The following is a 20,923-nucleotide window of genomic DNA, read 5'->3' on the forward strand; positions in this document are numbered from 1 at the left end:
TAAGACGCAAAGTGAGAAGGTGAAGCACAGTAGATGACAATAACCAACAACACTAGGGAATGCACAATAACCCAAATTTAGAAGGGTCGACATGACAAAGAATTAAAGAAGGCATAGTAGGTATTGACTTGCAGTAAGGTTCAGAGTATTAGGTATCAACAGCATGCCTGTTGATGGTACAATGTCAGCTGGAAAAGCAAGCTGTAACATGGCAGCAAGGCATTTGTAAAAGGATTCAAGCAGGTTAAGTAAAAGGGGCAAAACACAGCATACATGAGGTGGTGTGAAATTATTCACTGTTATAGGCAGAATAATTTTTAAAGTGAGAGACTGAAAAACACACGTAGTTCAGGAGGATTTGGGAATCATTGTATACAAATCACACAAGGTTAACATGCATGTACAACAAGCCACTACCAAGGCAGATAGCAATATTTCAAGGGAATTACAGTATAAAAATAAGGAAGCCTTGGTACAGTTAAATAGGAGTAGTTTATGTGGCATTGTTTCCTCACCTAAGGAAGATTAGACTTGCCACAGAGGAAGTGCAGCTAAAATGACTCACTGAGATCTAGTAGAATGGGAATATATTCTCTGAAGATTTAAATACTATCAGGTAATCCTAAGGAAATGTATAACATCTTGAAAGGTAGATATTATTGTAGATAAATGTAGATATTATTAGGCTGTGTTCACTGGTTGGCATATCAAGAACTTGAGGATGGCTTACTCTCAAGATAAATAATATAGATAAACAAACCCTTCTTTATACAGGGGGTTGTAGATATTTGGAAATCACTATTCTGGATGCCAATACTGGCTGGTGACAAAACCAGGAAAACAACTAAATACTTCATTAATCACGCCTCTTCTGGCAAATGGTCATCGAAAGCTATATTCTGTAGCTTCCCTTTAGACTTGGAGGCAATTCAATGTGGCAGAACTGTGGTGAGGTGAGGTGAGGCGAGGCAGTGAGCCCGTCGCCAAGAGTGAGGAAGACCCGAGGTTCCATTGATTTAAGCACCACATTGAATCGGAACGGTCAGGTACATGCCAAATCAAGGCTGCAGGGTCCAGGTCCCAGGGCACGTCGAAGCGACTGAACCTGATGTCTGGATGATGATTTAGGTACATTATGGTTGCATAATTTTTTTCCTCGCTCTGCACATTGGGTGTTTGATAGTCTTTTTTAAATGTTCTTTTTGTGTTTCTTTGTTTCACAGCTGCCTGTGAGGGGACAAATCTCCAGGTTGTATAATATATACATACTTTGATAATAAATGTACTTTGAAATTTTAAACTTGAATACATCCAAGGCTGACATTGTTAAATATTTGAGTACAATGACAATTGTGGGAATCAAGTGGTAAATTTAGTGATGGAGGCTGAGCAGCCATAACTTTGAAGAACTAGGGAGTAAGCTCAAGGGGACAAAATAACTTTCCAATCATTTTATCCAGTCCTTCTTATCATTCCAGCCTCATATCTCCATTACATTACAGTTCTTTCATTGCCAGGGAAGAGACTGAAATGGAAAGGAAAGTCTGGGAGAGAGTATGGGCCAGGATGGAGGGGAAGAACGTGGATAGGCATGTGTGGCATCTGTTAGTCAAGTGAGACCCTGGATCTGTGCCCTCTCCAGGGCACAGGCCTGGGCAAGTTTGTATGGAAGACCGGCAGTTGCCCATGCAGCGAGTCTCCCCTCTCCACGCCACCGATGTTGTCCAGGAGCTGTTACAGCTTGGCACCAGTGTCGTCACAGGAGTTGCCAGAACAAGGCTGAAGACAACGTTGGACTGCCTCAGGGACTCCAGCTCTGGATTTGTCCTCAGGGTTTACTCCAGAAACCTTTCCCATGAGTGGGTATGGCCGTAAGGCAGTAGAGGTTTGAAATCAGAGTTTTCCTTCTCTTAGATGGACTGCCTTCCCAGGCTGACAAGCTCCATCTACCTGAAGCACTGGTTTTAAGGTGTCAGGACCTGCCTTCGCCCCTTCTCCTGTCAGTAGAAACAGTTCCATCGGGCTTAAAGGCTAAGCCACGCGAGAAGGCCAGGAGTTGGACTTGGTTGTCAGAGGCTATTTGAGGAGCATGCTGTGAGGAGCACTTTTAGGTAGTGGGAGCTTGTCCCCACTACCACTCCTCGGATTGACAATCAGATAGACATAGAGAATGAGAAATCAGGATAGAAAGACAGAAGTCTGGGAGGAGAAGAGCAGGATAGAGATAAGAGGGTGCATGGGAACGAATTGATGGGGTTGTAATGGAGAGAGGAAGTGGGTGGACAAGTTGGACTGTATTAAATGACTTGGTTGGAAACAGGGACTGGATGAAGAGAAGAGATGGAAAAACTGAGAGGGAAAAGAGAGGTGGCAGAAGTCAGTGACAGACACAGGACTGGACAGGACAAGAAGAAAGTGGGGGGCAAGATGGAGAGAAAAAGCAATGGAGATGTAGAATGACAGAACATGCCATGTGGGGTGGAGAGAACACACAGAAGAAAGAGAGCTGGCTCTGGGTGGGGTGGACAGAGCTTGTGCTGGGTGAGTTGCAGAGAGTTTCTATTGAAAGTGGAGAGAGAGGTGAGCAAGGGGAGAAATGGTGTGTAAAGCAAAGTGGAAAGAGGCAGCAGTAAGGTAAAAGTAGAGAGAGGGGTGAGGAGGGAGGGGGAAGGGGGGAGAAAGGAGAGAGGGAGGAGGGAGAAAGGAGAGGGAGAGACATAATACCTTAATGTACTCGTGAGAAAGCAAAAGGGGTGAGGTGGCCAGAATGGAGAGAGCATTGGGTGTGTGAGGTGGGTCAGATGGGCAAGGTGGAGAGTTTGTGTCCAACTCAGGAGAGACGGTGTGCCAAGAAGGATGGAGAGCGGGAGATGATAGGCTGGGAAGGCATTTGGGGCAGAAGGAGAGATCATTGGTGTAAAGTGGGGTTGGGCTGAAAGTGTGCTGGGTGGGTGGGGAAATAATGGAGAAACATGGATAGGAGAGGGAGAAGGAAGTGAAGACAGATAGAGATGTACCAGAAAGATGTAAAGGGGAAAAAGCAATAAAATAGGAGGCAGATTTAGAGAAAGGGGCAGGATAGAGACATGAAGGAGACATATGGAATAGCAGTAAGGGGATATGGACGACAATGGAGGCAAGAACAAGAGTAGTAGAGGAAAGATGAGTGAGGTGAGGTATGGTGAAAATAGGGTTTTAATTGCCAAGGGGAAGAAGGATAAATAAAGAGGGATATAGGAATGGGAGAACATGAACAGATAAGGAATAGAGACAATATGGTTAGAGAATAGGAAGGAGATTGAGAATGGCAAGGTAGAGAGATAGAAATGGTAGTGATGAGACAAGTTAGAAATAAAAAGGGGAATGGAGTTGAGGGAAATCCATATCAACTCTGAGTCAGTGGCTGAGGGACTGACTGAATCAATGCTTTTAATTAAAGTTTAATAAGTAAATTAATGAAGTTGAGTTAACAAAAGGATAGAGATATTGCTATAGCTTTTTTACATTCTTCATGTATTCCTCTCTCTTCACTTTTTCCCACTTCCCTGGGGACTGTCTGATAGCATGACTTGAGGAAGAAGAGCATATTCTGAGGAAGGATGGGGGCTACATAAAGCTGCTACAGGATTTGTTCAACACAACTTCTCTGTTGTAAATTTTGTTACTTAATTTTCCTTTACCACATGGATTTAGTGTATTCATAAAACTAACCACATCATTTTAGTGGCAATTAATTATTTGGTCCTATGTTGAGTTAAACCCCTCTAATTTTGTACAGTTATAGAAACACTGTCCAATAAAAAATGAAATCTACCATTGCTCACTGATAATACTGGACCACTGAATAGAAATTAAGTCTATGGTGCTGTAAAATGTAACTGTACATGTTCAAAGATTCACAAACACATTATTTACAAACTGCTGTGATGTAAGGTTTTGTCCCAAAACATCAAAATTCACCCCCTGCCCACCCATAGGTGTTGTTCAAGATGCTGAATTCCTCCAGTAGGCTGCTTATTGAATATACAGTGCCTATAAAAAGTAATCACCCCTCTTAGAAGTATTCATGTTTCATTGTTTTACAACATTGAATCACAGTGGATTTAAATTGGCTTTTTTAACACTGTTCAACAGAATACACTCTGTCAAAGTGAAAATAAATTTCTACAAATTGGTCTAAATTCATTACAATAATTAAACACAAAAAAAATTGTTTGCCTAAGTGTTCACCCCTTTTAAGTGAGTATTTAGTAGATACACCTTTGGCAGCAATTACAGCCTTGAGTTTGTGTGGATAGGTCGTTATCAGCTTTGCTCATCTGGACTAAGTTTTCCTGGTCTTCCATACAAGACTGCTCAAGCTCTGTCAGATTGCATGGAGATCGTGGGTGAACAGCCCTTTTCAAGTCTGGCCACTAATTTTCAATTCAATTGAGGTCTGAACTCTGACTTGGCCACTCCAGAACATGAACTTTGTTGTTTTTAAGCCATTCCTGTGTAGCTTTGGCTTTATGCTTGGGGCTATTGCCCAGCTGGAAAACAAATCTTCTCCCAAGTCACAGTTCTTTTGCAGACTGCAATAGGTTTTCCTCCAGGATTTCCCTGTATTTTATTACATTCATTTTACCCTCTATCTTTACAAGCCTTCCAGGGCCTGTTGCAGTGAAGCATCCCACAGCATGATGCAGCCACCACCATGCTTCACGGTAAGAATGGTGCGCTTTAATAACGTGCGGTGTTTAGTTTCATCAGACCATAGAACCTTCTTCCAGCTGACTTCAGAGACTCCCACATGCCTTCTGGCAAACTCTAGCTGAGACTTCATGTGAGTTTTATTCAACAGTGGCTTTCTCTTTGCCACCCTCCCATAAAGCTACAACTGGTGAAGCATCCAGGCAACAGTTGTTGTACGCCCAGTCTCCTCCATAACAGCCACTGAAGCTTGTAACTCCTCCAGAATTCATAGGTCTCTTGGTGGCTTTCCTCACTAGTCCCCTTCTTGCATGGCCACTCAGTTTTTGAGGACAGTCTGCTTGAGGCAGATTTACAGCTGTGCCATATTCTTTCCAGTTGCTGATGTTATTTACTCACATTTGAACACGGAACAGTGGGTTGATGTAATGATCTTGTGAGTGGGATGATGTAATTGTCTCATGACTGTGGGGTGATGTTATGTCACATGATGGCATGTTCCAAACGGTATTTAAACCAAGCCCACGGTCTGTGACGCTGTTCTCATTTTTATTTTTGTGCAACGTTGTTCTTGCCGGTTGGAGGTGTGGAGGCTCCACCAGTTTTGTCTGTTGAAAGTTTATTTTTCCCTTACAGTCCAGTATCGGAGAGTGAAGGCTTTACTGGAGTTATCTGATTTCAAAGGATTGGATAAAGTTAATGTTGTTCAGCGGTTTGGGGAATGATAGACCTTTGACTTCATTCAGGAATTGTAGCATGCACATTTGAGTTAAACCCCTGCAAGGATGGAAAGGTTTGTGCAGTGACCACCCTCCATTCAAGAGGTCAGTTCCTTTTATTTCCTCGTGATTTCTTCGAACAAGGCATCTCCCAGCTGTGGGATCGGAAGATTTGTCGTTACTTCGAAAGAGTTGTTGTTTCGGGAAAGTCTCTCCTTAATGACTGTATAAATCACATGGACTTTTGAATTTATCACTTCAAGTCTGTGCTTGAATGAGAACTCGTTAAGAACAGTTAATAAATTTGACTGTTAGATATTGCTGCCTAACTGTTAACATCCGATTAAGTTAGTCGCTTGTTTACTTTTCTAAGTTTTGAACAGAGATTAATATATCTCGGGATTTGTTTTAAACCCTGTCTCAGTTTATATTCATTGCTGCTGCATTTATAGCACTGATGACCGACATAACTCTACTTCAAAGAATATTCTGAACTTGGAAATTTTCTTGTATCCATCTCCTGACTTGTGCTTTACAATAACCTTTTCATGGAGTTGTTTGGAGTGTTCTTTTGACTTCATGGTGTAGCTTTCGCCGGGATACTGACTCACCAGCAGTTGGACATTCCAGATGCCTGTTGAGTTCAATTACAGTCAATCAAAATACCTTGACTACACACAGGTCTCCGAGAACAAATCTCCATTAACTAATTATGTGACTTCTAAAACCAATTGGCTGCACCAGTGCCAGTGATGATTTGGCGTATAATATTAAAGGGGATGAATGCTTATTCAATCAATTATTTTTGTGTTTTAGATTTTTAATTAACTTAAATCACTTTGTAGAGATGTTTTCACTTTGACACAAAGGAGTCTTTTTCTGTTGATCGGTGTCAAAAAAGCCAAATGAAATCTACTGTGATTCAATGTTGCAAAACCAAAAAACATGAAAACTTCCAGGGGGCGGGAGGATTTGCATACTTTTGATAAGCACTGTAATTCACATGTTTCTGACAGCATTATGTTATTTCACTTTAGTAAATGTGCTAATAAATGAGATTAAAACCACCTGTAACTTCAGGTGCCCTTACATATGAGTGTGACTCTGCTATTTAATTATTTTCTTATCATTATGGTTGGACATGTTTCTGGAGCTGTCTGTAAAGTCCATCTGTTTTGATGGAACCAACCCTTTGGAGATATCAGCCATCTTGGAAACCAGCTTGCTACTTCTTGCCATCACACATTTATACTATGACGTCCTTTTCTAAAGAATATGGCATTTTGGAAGTGCTTAACTGCTTATAGTCATCTTAATTTCAATAAGTAATTCAGACATCTTCCGTCTAGATTCATTAGTGCAATTATTTGCATATTCAGTTAACACATTTTCAATAATTATGGCAAAGGACTTTTGTCACATTAGGGAGAAATACAATCACAACATAATAGGTGAATTCAAATTAATTTTAAAAGCTGGGTTTTCAAATGATTTATGTAAAATGCAAAAAATGTTAAAGCATAAGAACAATTTTTTGGGGTTTGCTGTCAGTATAAATAACGGTTGCTTATTAAGAATATCTTCATTTACTGCTTTAGTTAAATTGTTTTGTGACTTAATGATGAAGGTTACTTGAATTCTAATGTAAAGGGAGCAAGCTTTGGCCTTGGTCTTTTCTCCATGGAGTGACAGAGGATGAGAGGTAACCTGATAGAGGTGTATAAGATGAGAGACATGTGGATAGTCAGAGGCTTTTTTCCAGGGCTGAAATGGCTAACACGAGGGGGCTAGGAAGGTGTTTCGAAGTAGGTACAGAGGAGATATCAGAGGTATGTTTTTTACGCAGAGAGTGGTGAATGTATGGAATGGGCTGCCGGTGACAGTGGTGGAGGTGGATACAATAGGGTCTTTTAAGAGACTCCTGGACATGGAGCTTTCAAAAATGGAGGGCTATGGGTAACCCTAGGTAATTTCTAAAATAAGTACATGTTCAGCGCAGCATTGTGGGCTGAAGGTGTAGGTTTTCTGTTTCCAAGTTAGGTTGCAAAATACCATTAAAACACAGGATGTTTCAGTACCTGCCCTGCAAGTATCTTCTGTATTTGAGTCAGCCACTTCTGATCTCTCTGTAAAGCTTTTTTAGCTTCTTCTGATTCCTGCAGATGAATAAAGGATAGAGCAAGGTTATATTTTAAAAAAATTAGCTCTGCTTAATTGTGCAATTCATGGATGCACGTTAACTCGCAAGCAGAAACAAGCTGATGGCCGAACCAGAATATGCTGGCTCCCTCCATTCTGTTATAATTTCAGCCTTTCAGCACCCCTTTTCTCTCATATGCATTTGATTTTATATTAAAAGCTTATAATTTATTTGCCTCAACAGTTTCCTATAGCAGTCCCACATTCTGAAAATTACTCCAGGGTTATCTCTCCAGATTTCCCGATAGAGTTTGGCTGTGGTTATTATGTACGTGTAGACCTCTGGTTATAGATTCTCCCATTCTGTCTCCCGTTCACATGCAGAACATATGAAAATTTTCTGAAGAAAAATCCCACCTTTTTATCCTTTTTGAGAGCTATAATTTTGTTGTAATGCATTTCAAATGGAAAATCAAATATGATTTAACACTCAAAAGTTGAAATTTGCCTTTCAATTGAAAAGAAAAATCATGATAAGGAATATAATGATGAAAATTGGTCCGCTGTTCCAAGAGAAAATGACATCTTTAGCCACTATTTCTGCAGAGTTAAGGATATTATAAAATAATTTAAAAGTGTAAAACTTTACCAAGACATTTGTGCCACTCTAAGAGAATAGTAATCATCTTTTATGTTCCGGGTCTCATTGTGGCACAGATGGTCAAACAGTGCTTATGCATTCATAAATTCCATCTGGTCTTTAGACAGCAAGGGGAACTAATGCTCTACAAGGTAACCTGATGAACATTACTTACCTCAGCACAAACATAATCAGCATTCCAATCAGGCTCTCTTGGATAAACACACCAGCATGAAGAAAGCCCCGAAAGGTTGAGAGGAGAAACAGGATGAGATTAGTGATGAAGGTCTAGAGAACGTGACTGGTGATGAACAGTTAAACAGCAACTGGACAGATCTCATGCAACCTGATCGCCAATCATTCAGAAAGAAACAGACGCTAAGGCATTTACTCTCAATGTAACAAAAGGGAAGGTCCTCTCTTATCTTTGAAAGTAGCTGTGTGGCTAGTGTCTTCACGGTGCTTATTGATTAGTGAGATAGGGGTGGGGGGTGCAGTTGCTCTATTGTGTACCAGTGCATGAGGGGCGCAGAAGGTTAACAATACTCAAAGGAAATGTAAGCTTTCATATTACTGATCCCGGCCTTAGCATCTGTCTTTGTTTTTGATGAACACATAAGTTTCCATCAGAATTGGTTGTGCTTAGCTCACACATTAATAACTCAGTATAATCAAGTTACGTGTCTCTCAGACATTTTGCACAACATCTTAAGAATGGAACAATGTGTCCAGAGAGATCAAACCCTAAGAATCAATGGATACACTCTCAAAACAGTCCTATCAGAAGGGCTTACTCCTTAGAGAATAACATGGTACACAAGTATCAGTGACAGTACTGCCCTCATGTTACTGCAATCATTGGTATTCAGCCTCTCCACAGTCTTTCCTGAGACCAAAAACTTCAGTGGCTAGATTGCAAGTGCAAATCACAATTCTGATAGTGGGGGTGGAAGCGGGCAAGTGCAATACTTCAATACTAGAAAACTTTGCCTCTCATATGAACTTACTCCATGCATCAAGATTAAGAAGTCTAAAATTAAATCAATCAGCTTTTGTCTATGAAGCCTTCGCATTGCATCTAATCGATTAGAGAATTGATAGTAACATTATATCATACCTTTTTGGTTACTGGAAAACATACCTATTGAGTCAGTTGACTAAATACCTGCAAGGTTTGCAGTTGATTGAATTTTATCAGCATATTTAAAGGAAGGAGTTTCTCACCATGATGAGAATGACCCTGTCTGGACAATGATATTGAAAACTACAGGATGATGTACTCAGGCTGACAGGAATGTAGTCTGCCACTTTGAGCAGTCTTTGTAGAGTGAACCATTGTGTATTAACATAATATTGATTCCCTAGGTTCCAGTTTTGTCTGGATTTATCACTATATTGTTAGCAATGATTTTGTGTTCAAGCATTGACAATTTTTGCAATTTTAAGAATATCTTTCAGTAGCATGTCATTTGTTTGATATATCTGGTGCTGAATCAAGAATACTAGATTCAGTGGGTTGTAGCCAAAGAAATGAAAAAGATCAGTTGTATAGCCTGTGGGAAATTAATCCAATATGGCAGCTGACAATGAGTTGGTTGCAAACCATTGTACTGTGTACAGTGCTCCCTTAGGTGCTCAAAGCACACCCAGATTGGGTCTGCCTCATACTCTACCTCCCATTTTCATCTTTCACTGTGGATGGCCCCTTTCTTTTTCATCTGTTCTTCTTGCTGCTCTTCCTCTAGTTAGAGCCCCTAAGGCAAGAGTTCTGTCGACTCGTTTGCCAAGGTACACAGTATGAAGCAGGTGATAATGCAGTGTGAGACCTTATCTTTTAGGGACTGGAGTTGCCAGAATACAGCTGACAGTATATTATAATTTTGAGGAGGGTAACAGAACTTCAGCTAAGCTCTTTGGGCTACTGTGGCTCTCAATGTGGCAGCGCCCAACTTTGGTGGGTGGACGGCACACAGGAGTGAGCAAGAATCCTGTGATTTTGTGGAGCCTGGAACAAAAAAAACAGAACTCATCGGTGGAGGCAGAAGCTGTACGTTGACATTTCAAGCTGAGACTCCAGATAATGACTGAAAGGGAATATGGAAGATTACCAGTATGTAGCAGTATGAGGAGAAAAGAAAGCAAGTGGGGAAGGGGCAGGGCACAGGAAAGATAAATAAGAGGAGAATAAATCCAGGTGAACAGGCAAGTGTGTGTGCTATACTTTATTAGGAATTTTAAGAGATTTGGCATGTCAACAAATACACTCAAAAACTTCTATAGTTCTACCGTGGAGAGCATTCTGACAGGCTGCATCACTGTCTGGTACAGAGGGGCTACTGCACAGGATTGAAAGAAGCTGCAGAAGGTTGTAAATCTAGTCGGCTCCATCTTGTGTGCTATTCCTACAAAGTACCCAGGACATCTTTAGGAAGTGGTGTCTCAGAAAGGCAGCGTCCATTATTAAGGACCTCGAGCACCCAGGGCATGCCTTTTTCTCACTGTTACTGTCAGGTAGGAGGTACAGAAGCCTGAAGGCACACACTCAGCAATTCAGGAACAGCTTCTTCCCCTCTGCTGACTCCTAAATGGACATTGAAGCTTTTTTGATATGTCATAAAATGATTACATTTTTAAATACTGCTCTGTAAATTGTGGCATGAATTGTATCACCTCCCCCATGCCCTCTAGTTCGTAAATTCATGAGATGTTCTAGAAGCTAATATTTTTACATTGCAACGTGAACTTTCTATGCATTGTGTAGGTGAGCAGAGTGGGATTATTTTACCTGACCCAGCTCCAGTGCCATTGCCTTTTGAGACAAATCATTAGTTTGCAGACATATTGCAATTCATGATTACTTTGCCTTTTTTCATATTGAACAGGGTTGGATTCTGTTCAGCTGCAGCTTTCACACAGAGGTTTTGTGAGTGATAGCCCATTTTAAACAGGAGAGCCAGCAGTGGAGATGTTTCCCCCTCCTGATAGTCACCCAGCTACCAGCCTCTTACAACTGAGGTGTGACTGCCTCCCTGTAGCTCCTAGCTATCAACTCCTCATTCTCTCAAATGAACCGATGGTCACTCAGTTCCAGATCCAGGTCTCTAACAAGGAAGGGCAACCAGAGGCACCTCCCACTGGAGGTCTCCACATCATGCAGGAGTATACACCACTGTCCTGGTATCCATTCTCAATGCTCTACCTATTCTATAATAAATAAAGAAAGAAAAACTTAAAAGTAATCTCAACCTAGCTTCCATCTCTTCTTGTTGAAGCCACTTGAGCCAAAGCCTCAGCTCGCTACTCAATCCTTGCCCCACTCACACTGTGGCTGCTCCTACGATGGCCACTCTGCTCAAACCTAAATCCTTTTTATTGGTTCTTGCCAATTACCTAATCAATTTGAAACCGAACGGAAAGTCCCAATAGGCTCCAGCTTTTTTATTCCTCCTGCACCTTATGACCAGTAATGGCCCCTGCTACCCAAAACAGAGAATCCCAACAGGCTTCACTTCATAAATCTCACACTTCTCGCAACAGGTAACTGCTTCTACTACCCCTAACTGAACATTAAGTCCAGACAAGCTGTTTTTTTGAAATCTCCTGCTTCTTACAACAAGAAGTAATTCAATAATGAAAGAGTACCTTTTAGATTACAATTTACCCCCCTCCCCATTATTTAGTTCTTTACTTGGGATTTTATTGGCCCTTGCCAATTACTGATCTCCTCATCATCATGTGCCATATCATATGTCATAGGCAATCATGCTCTCACGACTATGATTAGTCTTTACAAATTTTTCTACAGGAGTGATTTGCATTTACCGCTTTCTGGGTAATGTCTTTGCAAGACAGGTGATCTCAGCCATTATCAATACTCTTCAGAGATTGTCTGCCTGGTGTTAGTGGTCGCATAACCAGGACTTGTGATAGGCACTGGCTGCTCATAAGACCATCCACCACCTGTTCCCATGGATCCCGTGACCCTGACTGGGGGGGAGGGGGGGTGCTAAGCAGGTGCTACATCTTGCCTTAGGTGTGAAGGCTAGCAGAGGGAAGGAGTGCCTTACACCTGCTTTGGCAGAGACGCATCTCTACTCTATCACCCAAAATTACTTAATTACCCAATTAATTTGAAACTGAACGGAAAGTCCCAACAGGATCTGCAACATGACTGAAGAAAAGTTACGCCTCAACATTTCTTACCTCCTCGTCCTCAAGATCCAATAAGTCTTCCAGGTCACTTTGTGAAATATTAAGGATAGATGCCGCCAGAGAATGGGCTTTGCCGAAGGACTCCTTTGAAAGACCTTCATGGCATAATTGTTTCATCTTTACTTGTTTCAAATGGGTTCTTCTGCTTTGAACTTCTTTGCATAGCTCACTGGCCAGTGTCTGTCATGGTGAAAAAATACAAATCTGAGTAACTTGCAGATCAGCAATATAAACTTGCATTTATACACATCATTCAGTAAATTAAAACAAAAGAATTATAAGCCTTTACTTCAGGGAGGTTGGAGTTGAAGAATTAGTAAAGTTCACAACAACTGAAAAAAGCAGGGCCACATCTAAACAATGGAAGAAAAGCAAACACGAGGAAATCTGCAGGCGTTGGAAATTCAAGCAACACACATAAAAATGCTGGTGGAACGCAGCAGGTCAGGCAGCATCTATAGGAAGAAGTACAGTCAACATTTCGGGCTGAGACCCTTCATCAGGTCCTGATGAAGGGTCTCGGCCTGAAACATCAACTGTACTTTTTCCTATAGATGCTGCCTGGCCCAATGGAAGAAAAGAGGCGTTTTGGAGACAGATTCAGCAAAATAATTCCAGGAATTAAGGGTTAGCATTGAAGAAGAGATTGAGAAAGATGATTCAAAGTTCTCCGTAACTTAAAAGAATCAGTGATGATTTCAGTGAGAATATTAAGTTATGGCTTTTTCTTCAGGGTGCTAAATCTAGAACTAGGGACACAGTCTCAAGGAATGCCAGCAATTTACAATTGAGATCAGAGGAAATATTTTTACTATGAATTTTGTGAATCTAGAATCCTATATTCCATGGTATGTGAATGCTTGGATAGTAGGTACATTCAAGTCTAAGATCAATAGCTTTGAACATTGGGGGAAAGAAAGGAGGATTTGGAAGGGAAGTGTTCTTTTGTTAGAGGACTTCATTGTAGCAATTTATGTAAGACAAAGATAATTATGCTGCAACAAATGGCTTCTATGCTACTCATATGACTTTGTAATTTAAATCCTGGTGCTCAAAATCTATCTCTCATGTACAAAGAAAGCCCATAACAATGATATTTAACACTGTGGCTCTCCAGCTTCTTTCTTGCTCAGGCTTGAGAGTTATAAATCTTATTTGTAACTGATTCCTCTTGATCTTATCAAGATCTGTCAATGAGTCAAGAGCTGCACTACTTTCAACATGAATTTTTGAGGAGGTTGACGGCAATAGGATTTGCTCTTGGTTGTCTTGAATTGCATAGTTTAACAATTCACTTTTTCTGCTACCTCAGCTCCCCATATATGACTGATTACTTTCAATACATCTATGTTGTACTTATAGTAGCATTTTCTGATGATGGTGATGTTTGCCGGCTCAAAAATGTCAATGATTGTCATTTTGTCATTAAGTTCAGTGGATGAAGTGAACAAGGAATTGTTTGATCTAGTTTATGTGCTGTCTATTAGGGGTCCATGTTTCAGAACAATAGCTGGGATTCTACATCTAATTCTCCGCCTTTAGTTTGATGGAAAAATATGTTATATTCAGGGCTTTCGTTTTGAGCTGGCCAGAGACCTACTTGACTTTGCTGCTCTGTTGACAATTTCTTGTCCAAAGAACTACCATTGGAGATGTGCTGGCACAGCTGGTCTATATTTTCCAACTGTGTGCCATGAATAGAGATAGTCTGCACAGAGGTAATGAATAAGGTACAAGTTGAATTAAGATTTCTGACTTCCCAAGATTGATGGTGAGACTGCTTTAGAAAATCAGTAAACAATGACCTAAAGGTCATACTGTATATCTGTTGCCATCAGGGTGCAGTGGTCTATGGAGAGTAGCTGGATGAGAAATTTCTCCAGCATTGTGGTTTAGCTTTCAGTGTTTGAAGATCAAAGAGCAAGCCGTTGAGTCAGTAACAGTTGTATATCTCCTCAGGCAAGTCCCTAGAGACATCACCAAGAATGCAGACAAAGAACTGGTTGTACAGCACTGGAGTAAGTAGGGAAACTTGCTTCACTTCATTTAAAATTTCAAGCATGCCATGAGTTACCTTTGGAGAGCATTTGTCCAGTCATGCGATCATAGAACACATGAATGATTTGTATCAACTTTCTTGCACAGCAAAATTCATTCGGAATAAACACTTTCTCTGTTGTTGATATCAACAAAGACTGCATGCAGTTCCGTATTTCACATTAAACATTTTTCCTGCACGTACAACAAAAATTGTTGTAGTGCTCTGAACTGACTTATAACTACACACAACACTGACAGATTCTCTTCAGATGTATTTGCAATAAGTCTGTTTATTTGCATGCAATGAATTCTTGAATGCAAGCTAATATTTTCTCTGTGACACAGAGAAAATTCCCTTGCAGTTTGCAGTCAGCTTTGATGCTTTAGATTTAAACACTGATACAATAATGACATTTCTGAAGTTTTACAGCATTTCTTCTTTCAGCCAGATATTACTCAATAAACCGTAAGTCACCTTGACAGCACTCGGATTTGCTGTTTTGTATATTTCTGCGGGGACTACATCCTTACCAGAATTCCATTGTTAAATGGCTCTTTGACCTCCAGCTATTGAAGGTCTAAAGAGATCAGCTGTAGTGGGAATTTGGGCCTTGGGTCAATGGCAATTGGTTGACTGAGGATGGTCTGATGAGTACTGATGTCTTCCTCCATCTCTGCATAATTTCTTCATTATCTTTTCTCAGGGTTGGGGGATCTTCTGGGAATCTGTGTCATATTTGTAAAGTGTGTAAACTACTTTGAGTCAAAGAATACCTTTATGCTATTCACAGCAGAGACATGTTAAACTTTTGCCATGAGGATTAGCCATGATATTCAACAGCAGTGCAGAGTCAAAACATGAGAAATAGAGGAGTCATCCATTTTCTCTCCTTGCAGCCACTCTGTCATTCAATAAAATCATGGCTGATTAAAAAAAAATCTACTAATTTCCTGGTCTTTAATTCAGGAATATAAGAGGCAGGAGCAATAGTAAGCCATTTGGTTCCTTGAATCTGACCCACTATTCAAAAAGATCATGTCTGATATTTTACTTCAGTGCCACTTTCCTAGATTAATCTACACTCCCTGAGTTTCCTAATATCTAAAAATCTATCTGCCTCCTTATTTAAAATAATCAATGCTCTGTCTCCCTCTGTAGCTGTTTTGGATAAGTAAATCCAAACATTCTTTATTGCTTTGGTGCAAATGTTCCTGTTGTGAATGGTCAGTGCTTTATTTTGAAACAATGACCTCAGGTTCTAGACTGCCCTGCCGGGGGAAACATCGTCTCTTCACCTAACCTGACAGAAGAATTTTGTGCATTTTAATAAGGCCACCTCTCATTATTCTAAACTCTTGAGAGCATAGGTTTAATCTTCTTAACATATGACAAACTCTCAGGAATCGATCTGGTGAACCTTTACTGAACTCCCTCAAGTACATCACTCTTTGGATAGGGAGATGTGATACATGCACATTTTCAGATACAGTCTCGTAAGGGTTCCTTGTAATTGGAGCAAAGGAACTCTACTCTTCCACTTATTTTCTATTGCATTAAAGGCCAATTTACAGTTTCTCTTCCTAACTATGCATGTCAATTTCCATTCATTCCAGGAGATCCAGATTCCTCTGAAAAGCAAGAGATTTCAAATTCCCATATTTCAAAAACAAAATTGTGTCTAAGTAAATATATTGTCTAGGTATGTATATGTTAGCATACACTACTTGAGCTTCATTTCCTTGCAGGCATTTACATGAAAATAAAGAAATGCAATAGAATTTATGAAAACTATACATAAACAAAGATTAATAAACAACCAATGTGCAAAAGGGGAGACAAATTTGCAAATAAAAAATTAATAGTACTGAGAACATCAGTTGTGCTCTCATGAGATGTAGAGCCCTTGAAAGTGAGATTGTAGGTTGTGGGATCAGTTCAGAGTTGTGGTGAGTGAAGCTATCCATGCTGGTTCAGGATCCTGATAATTGAAGGGCAATATCTGTTCCTGAACCTGTTGTGGTGGGACCTAAGGCTCCCATACCTCGTCTGATGACAGTAGCGAGTAGACAGCATGGTCTAGATCAGGGGTCGGCAACCCTTACCACTGAAAGAGCCATATGGACCCGCTTCCCACAGAAAAGAAAACACTAGGAGCCACAAAATCCGTTTGACATTTAAAATGAAATAACACTGCATACAACGTTTTTTTTTTGCCTTTATGCTATATATAAACAAACTATAATGTGTTGCATTTATGAAATCGATGAACTCCTGCAAAGCAAACGAAATTACATTTCTGCATGCAACAAAAACATTTTGAACTCCGAAAAAAAGACGTTGGGTTGAAGGTTACTCCATAGTTAGCCTACCTTGGATCGAAAAATTAAAAGAAATCGCGCACTGGCGGGTGTCAGGCATTGGCAGTGGTGACGTATATTAACAGCGATAAAAACACGCAGCGCTAAAATAACGACACGGAGTGGTTAAACTGCAGTCAAAGATAACTTTATTCGAACTACACAGCCTTGCTTTTAAGCCTCTCTCAACCTGCCCCCCGTGGGCGCGGATGCTCCAAAAGACACGTACTCACAAACCCCTGTAGGCTATTACCCTTAGCCGGAACGCTGGCAAATTGTGAGCCGGTTCGGATGTGCCAGGAAATGAGTCGCCACAACGTTTTATTTAGATTGTACAAGATCACCATAATCTTCAAATTTAGAATTACATTTCAAAAACTAACAAACTAACATAAACTACATTTTAATTAAATACTCATTTATTTTCCAAAGCCACAGGGAGCCGCAGCACAGAGTTGAAAGAGTCGCATGCGGCTCCAGAGCCGCGGGTTGCCGACCCCTGGTCTAGATGGTGGAGGTCTTTGATGATGGATGCTGTTTTCTTGTGACAGTGCTCAAAGATGGGGAAGGCTATTACTGTGATGTACTGGGCTGTATCAACCACTTTCTGTAGACTTTCTGTTCCTGTATATTGTTGTTTTCATATGAGGCAGACAGTTAGGACACTCTCCACTGTGCATCAATAGAAGTTTCCTCGAATGCCAATGATGTGGACATGTGACAAAAGACATCAGTGGACGTTCGGCTGTTCCAGATCAGTGCTTCCAGGAAACAGGTGGGTCCATGTGACCAGGAGGCACGAGGAGTTATGGGGAGTTACGAGGACTGGTCAAGTCAACATGCTTGGACTTCGAGCCAGGAGTTGGGAGTCCTAGTATCCGGCAGTCCGGCAGGTTAATTCTTAAGATTGAAGCCTAAGGGTCAATTGGAAGTCCAGAAATCAGAGCCTGGAGATTGGAGACCCGGAGGCCAGTTCATGCTTGTGGGTGGGTGGGAGGGAGGAAGGGAATTTGTTTTGCTGTTGTTGTTTTGTTCTGTTCTGTTGTGTTACGTGTTATTCTGCTGAGTACTGTGGGCATACAATGTCGGCGCTGCAATATGAGGCGACACTCATGAGCTGCCCCTCGCACAGCCCTAGTTGTTTGTTAATGAAAACGATGCATTTCACGGTATGTGACTATCTCATATTTTGTCGTATGTTTCGATCTACATCTGATGAATAATCAGAATCTGAATCCGAAGTCACTCCTCTCCAGCCAGGAGATATCCTTAGCCCTGGTACACTACTTTTATTTGTTTTAATTTGGAGATACAGCCCAATATTCTGAACCACCCAGCAACCCACCTATTTAACCCTAGCCTAATAACTAGGCAATTTACATTGACCAATTAACCTACTAACCTGGACGTTTTTGAAATGTGTGAGGAAAATGGAGCATCCAGATAAAACCCACATGCTTATGGGAAGGATGTATGACCTTCTTTGTGATGGCATCGGAATTGAGCTCTGAACTCTGATTCACTGAGCTGTAATACATTGTGCTAACCACTATGCCACTGTAGTTCCTTTCTTGGACTCTCGTTTGCAGCTGCAAAGAACAGTGTTTATTTCTGTAACATTATTACACTGCTACATTCCTTTACACTCCCATAACTTGAATAATGCTCCATATCATGGTGCTGTGCCTGGTTTGCTTTTAATATCTCTAGTCTCCACGCTCAGCCACACAGCTAGAAAGATATGCATAGCAGTTGGGCATATAAAAGAGCTCAGACATCCCTAATGCTGAATTCTGGATCACCCTTATTGTCTCACTTATAAGCATGCTCTCCTTGACTGGCCAATCCAGAAATCTTAATTGCAAGGCTAGTTCCTGGAACAAATAGCCAAATAGCTTTCCCTCTCTCAGATGCAGCAAAGTAGTTGAATTTTGGACCAGCTCATCAGCTCTCAAGATAAGAATCAGAATCAGAATTAGGTTTATTATCGCTGAGTTATGCTAAGAAATCTGTTATTTGATGTCACAGAACAGTGCAAGACACAAAAACTATGATAAGTAACAAAAATAAATAGTACAAAAGAAGAATAGCAAGACAGTGTTCATGGGTTCATAGACCATTCAGAAATCTCATGGCACAAGGGAAGAAGCTATTCTTAAAACCTTGAGTGTGTGTCTTCAGGCTCCTTTATCTACTCCGAGGTAGTAATGAGAACAGGGCATGGTCCAGATGGTGAAGTTCTTAATGATGTATGTCACTTTCTTGAGGTACTGCCTTTTGAAGACATCCTCAGTGGCAGGTGCTGCCTGTGATGGAGCCTACAACCCTTTGCAGCCTCTGCATTGGTGCTGCCATACCAGGCGATAATGCAACCAATCAAAATGCACTTCACTACACATCTGTAGAAATTTGCAAGTATTTAGTGACAAATCAAAGCTCCTCAAACTCCTAATGAAGTTTATCCACTGGTGTGCCTTCTTTATGATTGCATCAATATGTTGGGCCCAGTATATATCCCAGAATCTTGAAGCTGCTCACCCTTACCACTGTTGACCCCTCAACAAAGATGGGTTCATATTCTTTTGACTTTGTCTTTCTTGGGTCTTGCTGACTTGAGCTTAAGGTTGTTGTTCTGACACCACTCAACCAGCTGATCTACCTCACTTCTGTACACTTCCTTGCTGCCACCCGAGATCCTGCCAACAGCAGCGTCATTGGTGAATTTATAGATGGTGTTTGAGCTGTGCCTAGCCAGACAGTTATGAGCTAGAGAGAGTAGAGTATCATTAAGGTGCTCCTGTGTTGATTAACAGCAATGAGGAGACATTACGGATCCACAGTGTTAAGGATCCAGTTGCGGAGAGGGGTAAAAAGTCCCAGGTTTTGAAGCATGTTGATCAGTACTGAAAGAATGATGGTGCGATGGTGCTGAACACTGAGCTATAAGCGATAAACAGCAGCCTGACTTATGTATTGCTGTTGTCCAGGTGATCCAAAGCAGAATGGAAACACAGTGACATTACATCCATTGTAGATCTGTTGTTGCTGTAGATTGCAGTGGGTCCAGGTACTTGCTCTGGCCTGGTCAATTCTAGCCATGACCAACTTTTTAAAGCACTTCATCACATAATGTGAGTGCTACAGAGATAAAAGTCTCAGTAGGGTTTCTATCAGCTCCAAACATCTAACCGTATCTATCTTCATGTAATCAATTTCAATTACAGTTGAAGTCAGAAGTTTACATACACCTTAGCCAAATACATTTAAACTCAGTTTTTCACAATTCCTGACATTTAATCCTAGAAAGCATTCCCTGTCTTAGGTCAGTTAGGATCACTACTTTATTTTAAGAATGTGAAATGTCAGAATAATAGGAGAGATAATGATTTATTTCAGCTTTTATTTCTTTCATCACTTTCCCAGTGGGTCAGAAGTTTACATACACTTTGTTAGTATTTGGTAGCATTGCCAAATTGTTTAACTTGAGTCAAATGTTTTGGGTAGCCTTCCAGAAGCTTCTCACAGTAAGTTGCTGGAATTTTGTTCCATTCCTCCAGACAGAACTGGTGTAACTGAGTCAGGTTTGTAGGCCTCCTTGTTCGCTCACGCTTTTTCAGCTCTGCCCACAAATTTTCTATCAGATTGAGGTCAGGGCTTTGTGATGGCCACTCTAATACCTTGACTTTGTTGTCCTTAAGCAATTTTTCCACTATTTTGGAGGTATGCTTGGGGTCATTGTCCATTTGGAAGACCCACTTGCAACCAAGTTTTAACTTCTTGGCTGATGTCTTGAGATGTTGCTTCAATATATCCACATAATTTTCCTTCCTCATGATGCCATCTATTTCGTGAAGTGCACCAGTCCCTTCTGCAGCAAAGCACGCCCACAACATGGTGCTGCCACCCCCATGCTTCACGGTTGGGACGGTGTCCTTCGGCTTGTAAGCCTCACCCTTTTTCCTCCAAACATAACGATGGTCATTATGGTCAAACAGTTCTTCAGACCAGAGGACATTTCTCCAAAAAGTAAGATCTTTGTCTCCATGTGCATTTGCAAACTCTAGTCTGGCCTTTTTATGGCGGTTTTGGAGTATTGGCTTCTTCCTTGCTGAGCAGCCTTTCA

At 40.9% G+C, this 20,923-nt stretch overlaps 1 protein-coding gene across 5 annotated transcripts in view; it reads right to left on the reverse strand.

The window, feature by feature from the left end:
• cntln (centlein, centrosomal protein) overlaps positions 1-20,923 on the reverse strand; it is a 515,524-nt gene that overhangs the window by 34,160 nt on the left and 460,441 nt on the right. For all 5 annotated transcript variants that reach the window (XM_059974898.1, XM_059974895.1, XM_059974896.1 and 2 more), the window contains 2 exons: positions 12,394-12,582; positions 7,490-7,567 (listed from right to left, as the gene is read on the reverse strand). In XM_059974898.1, the coding sequence (XP_059830881.1) occupies positions 7,490-7,567; positions 12,394-12,582 (267 nt within the window). The remainder of the gene's footprint in view (positions 1-7,489; positions 7,568-12,393; positions 12,583-20,923) is intronic.

This window comes from Hypanus sabinus, chromosome 7, assembly GCF_030144855.1.
Source record: "Hypanus sabinus isolate sHypSab1 chromosome 7, sHypSab1.hap1, whole genome shotgun sequence".
Lineage (NCBI taxonomy): Eukaryota > Metazoa > Chordata > Chondrichthyes > Myliobatiformes > Dasyatidae > Hypanus > Hypanus sabinus.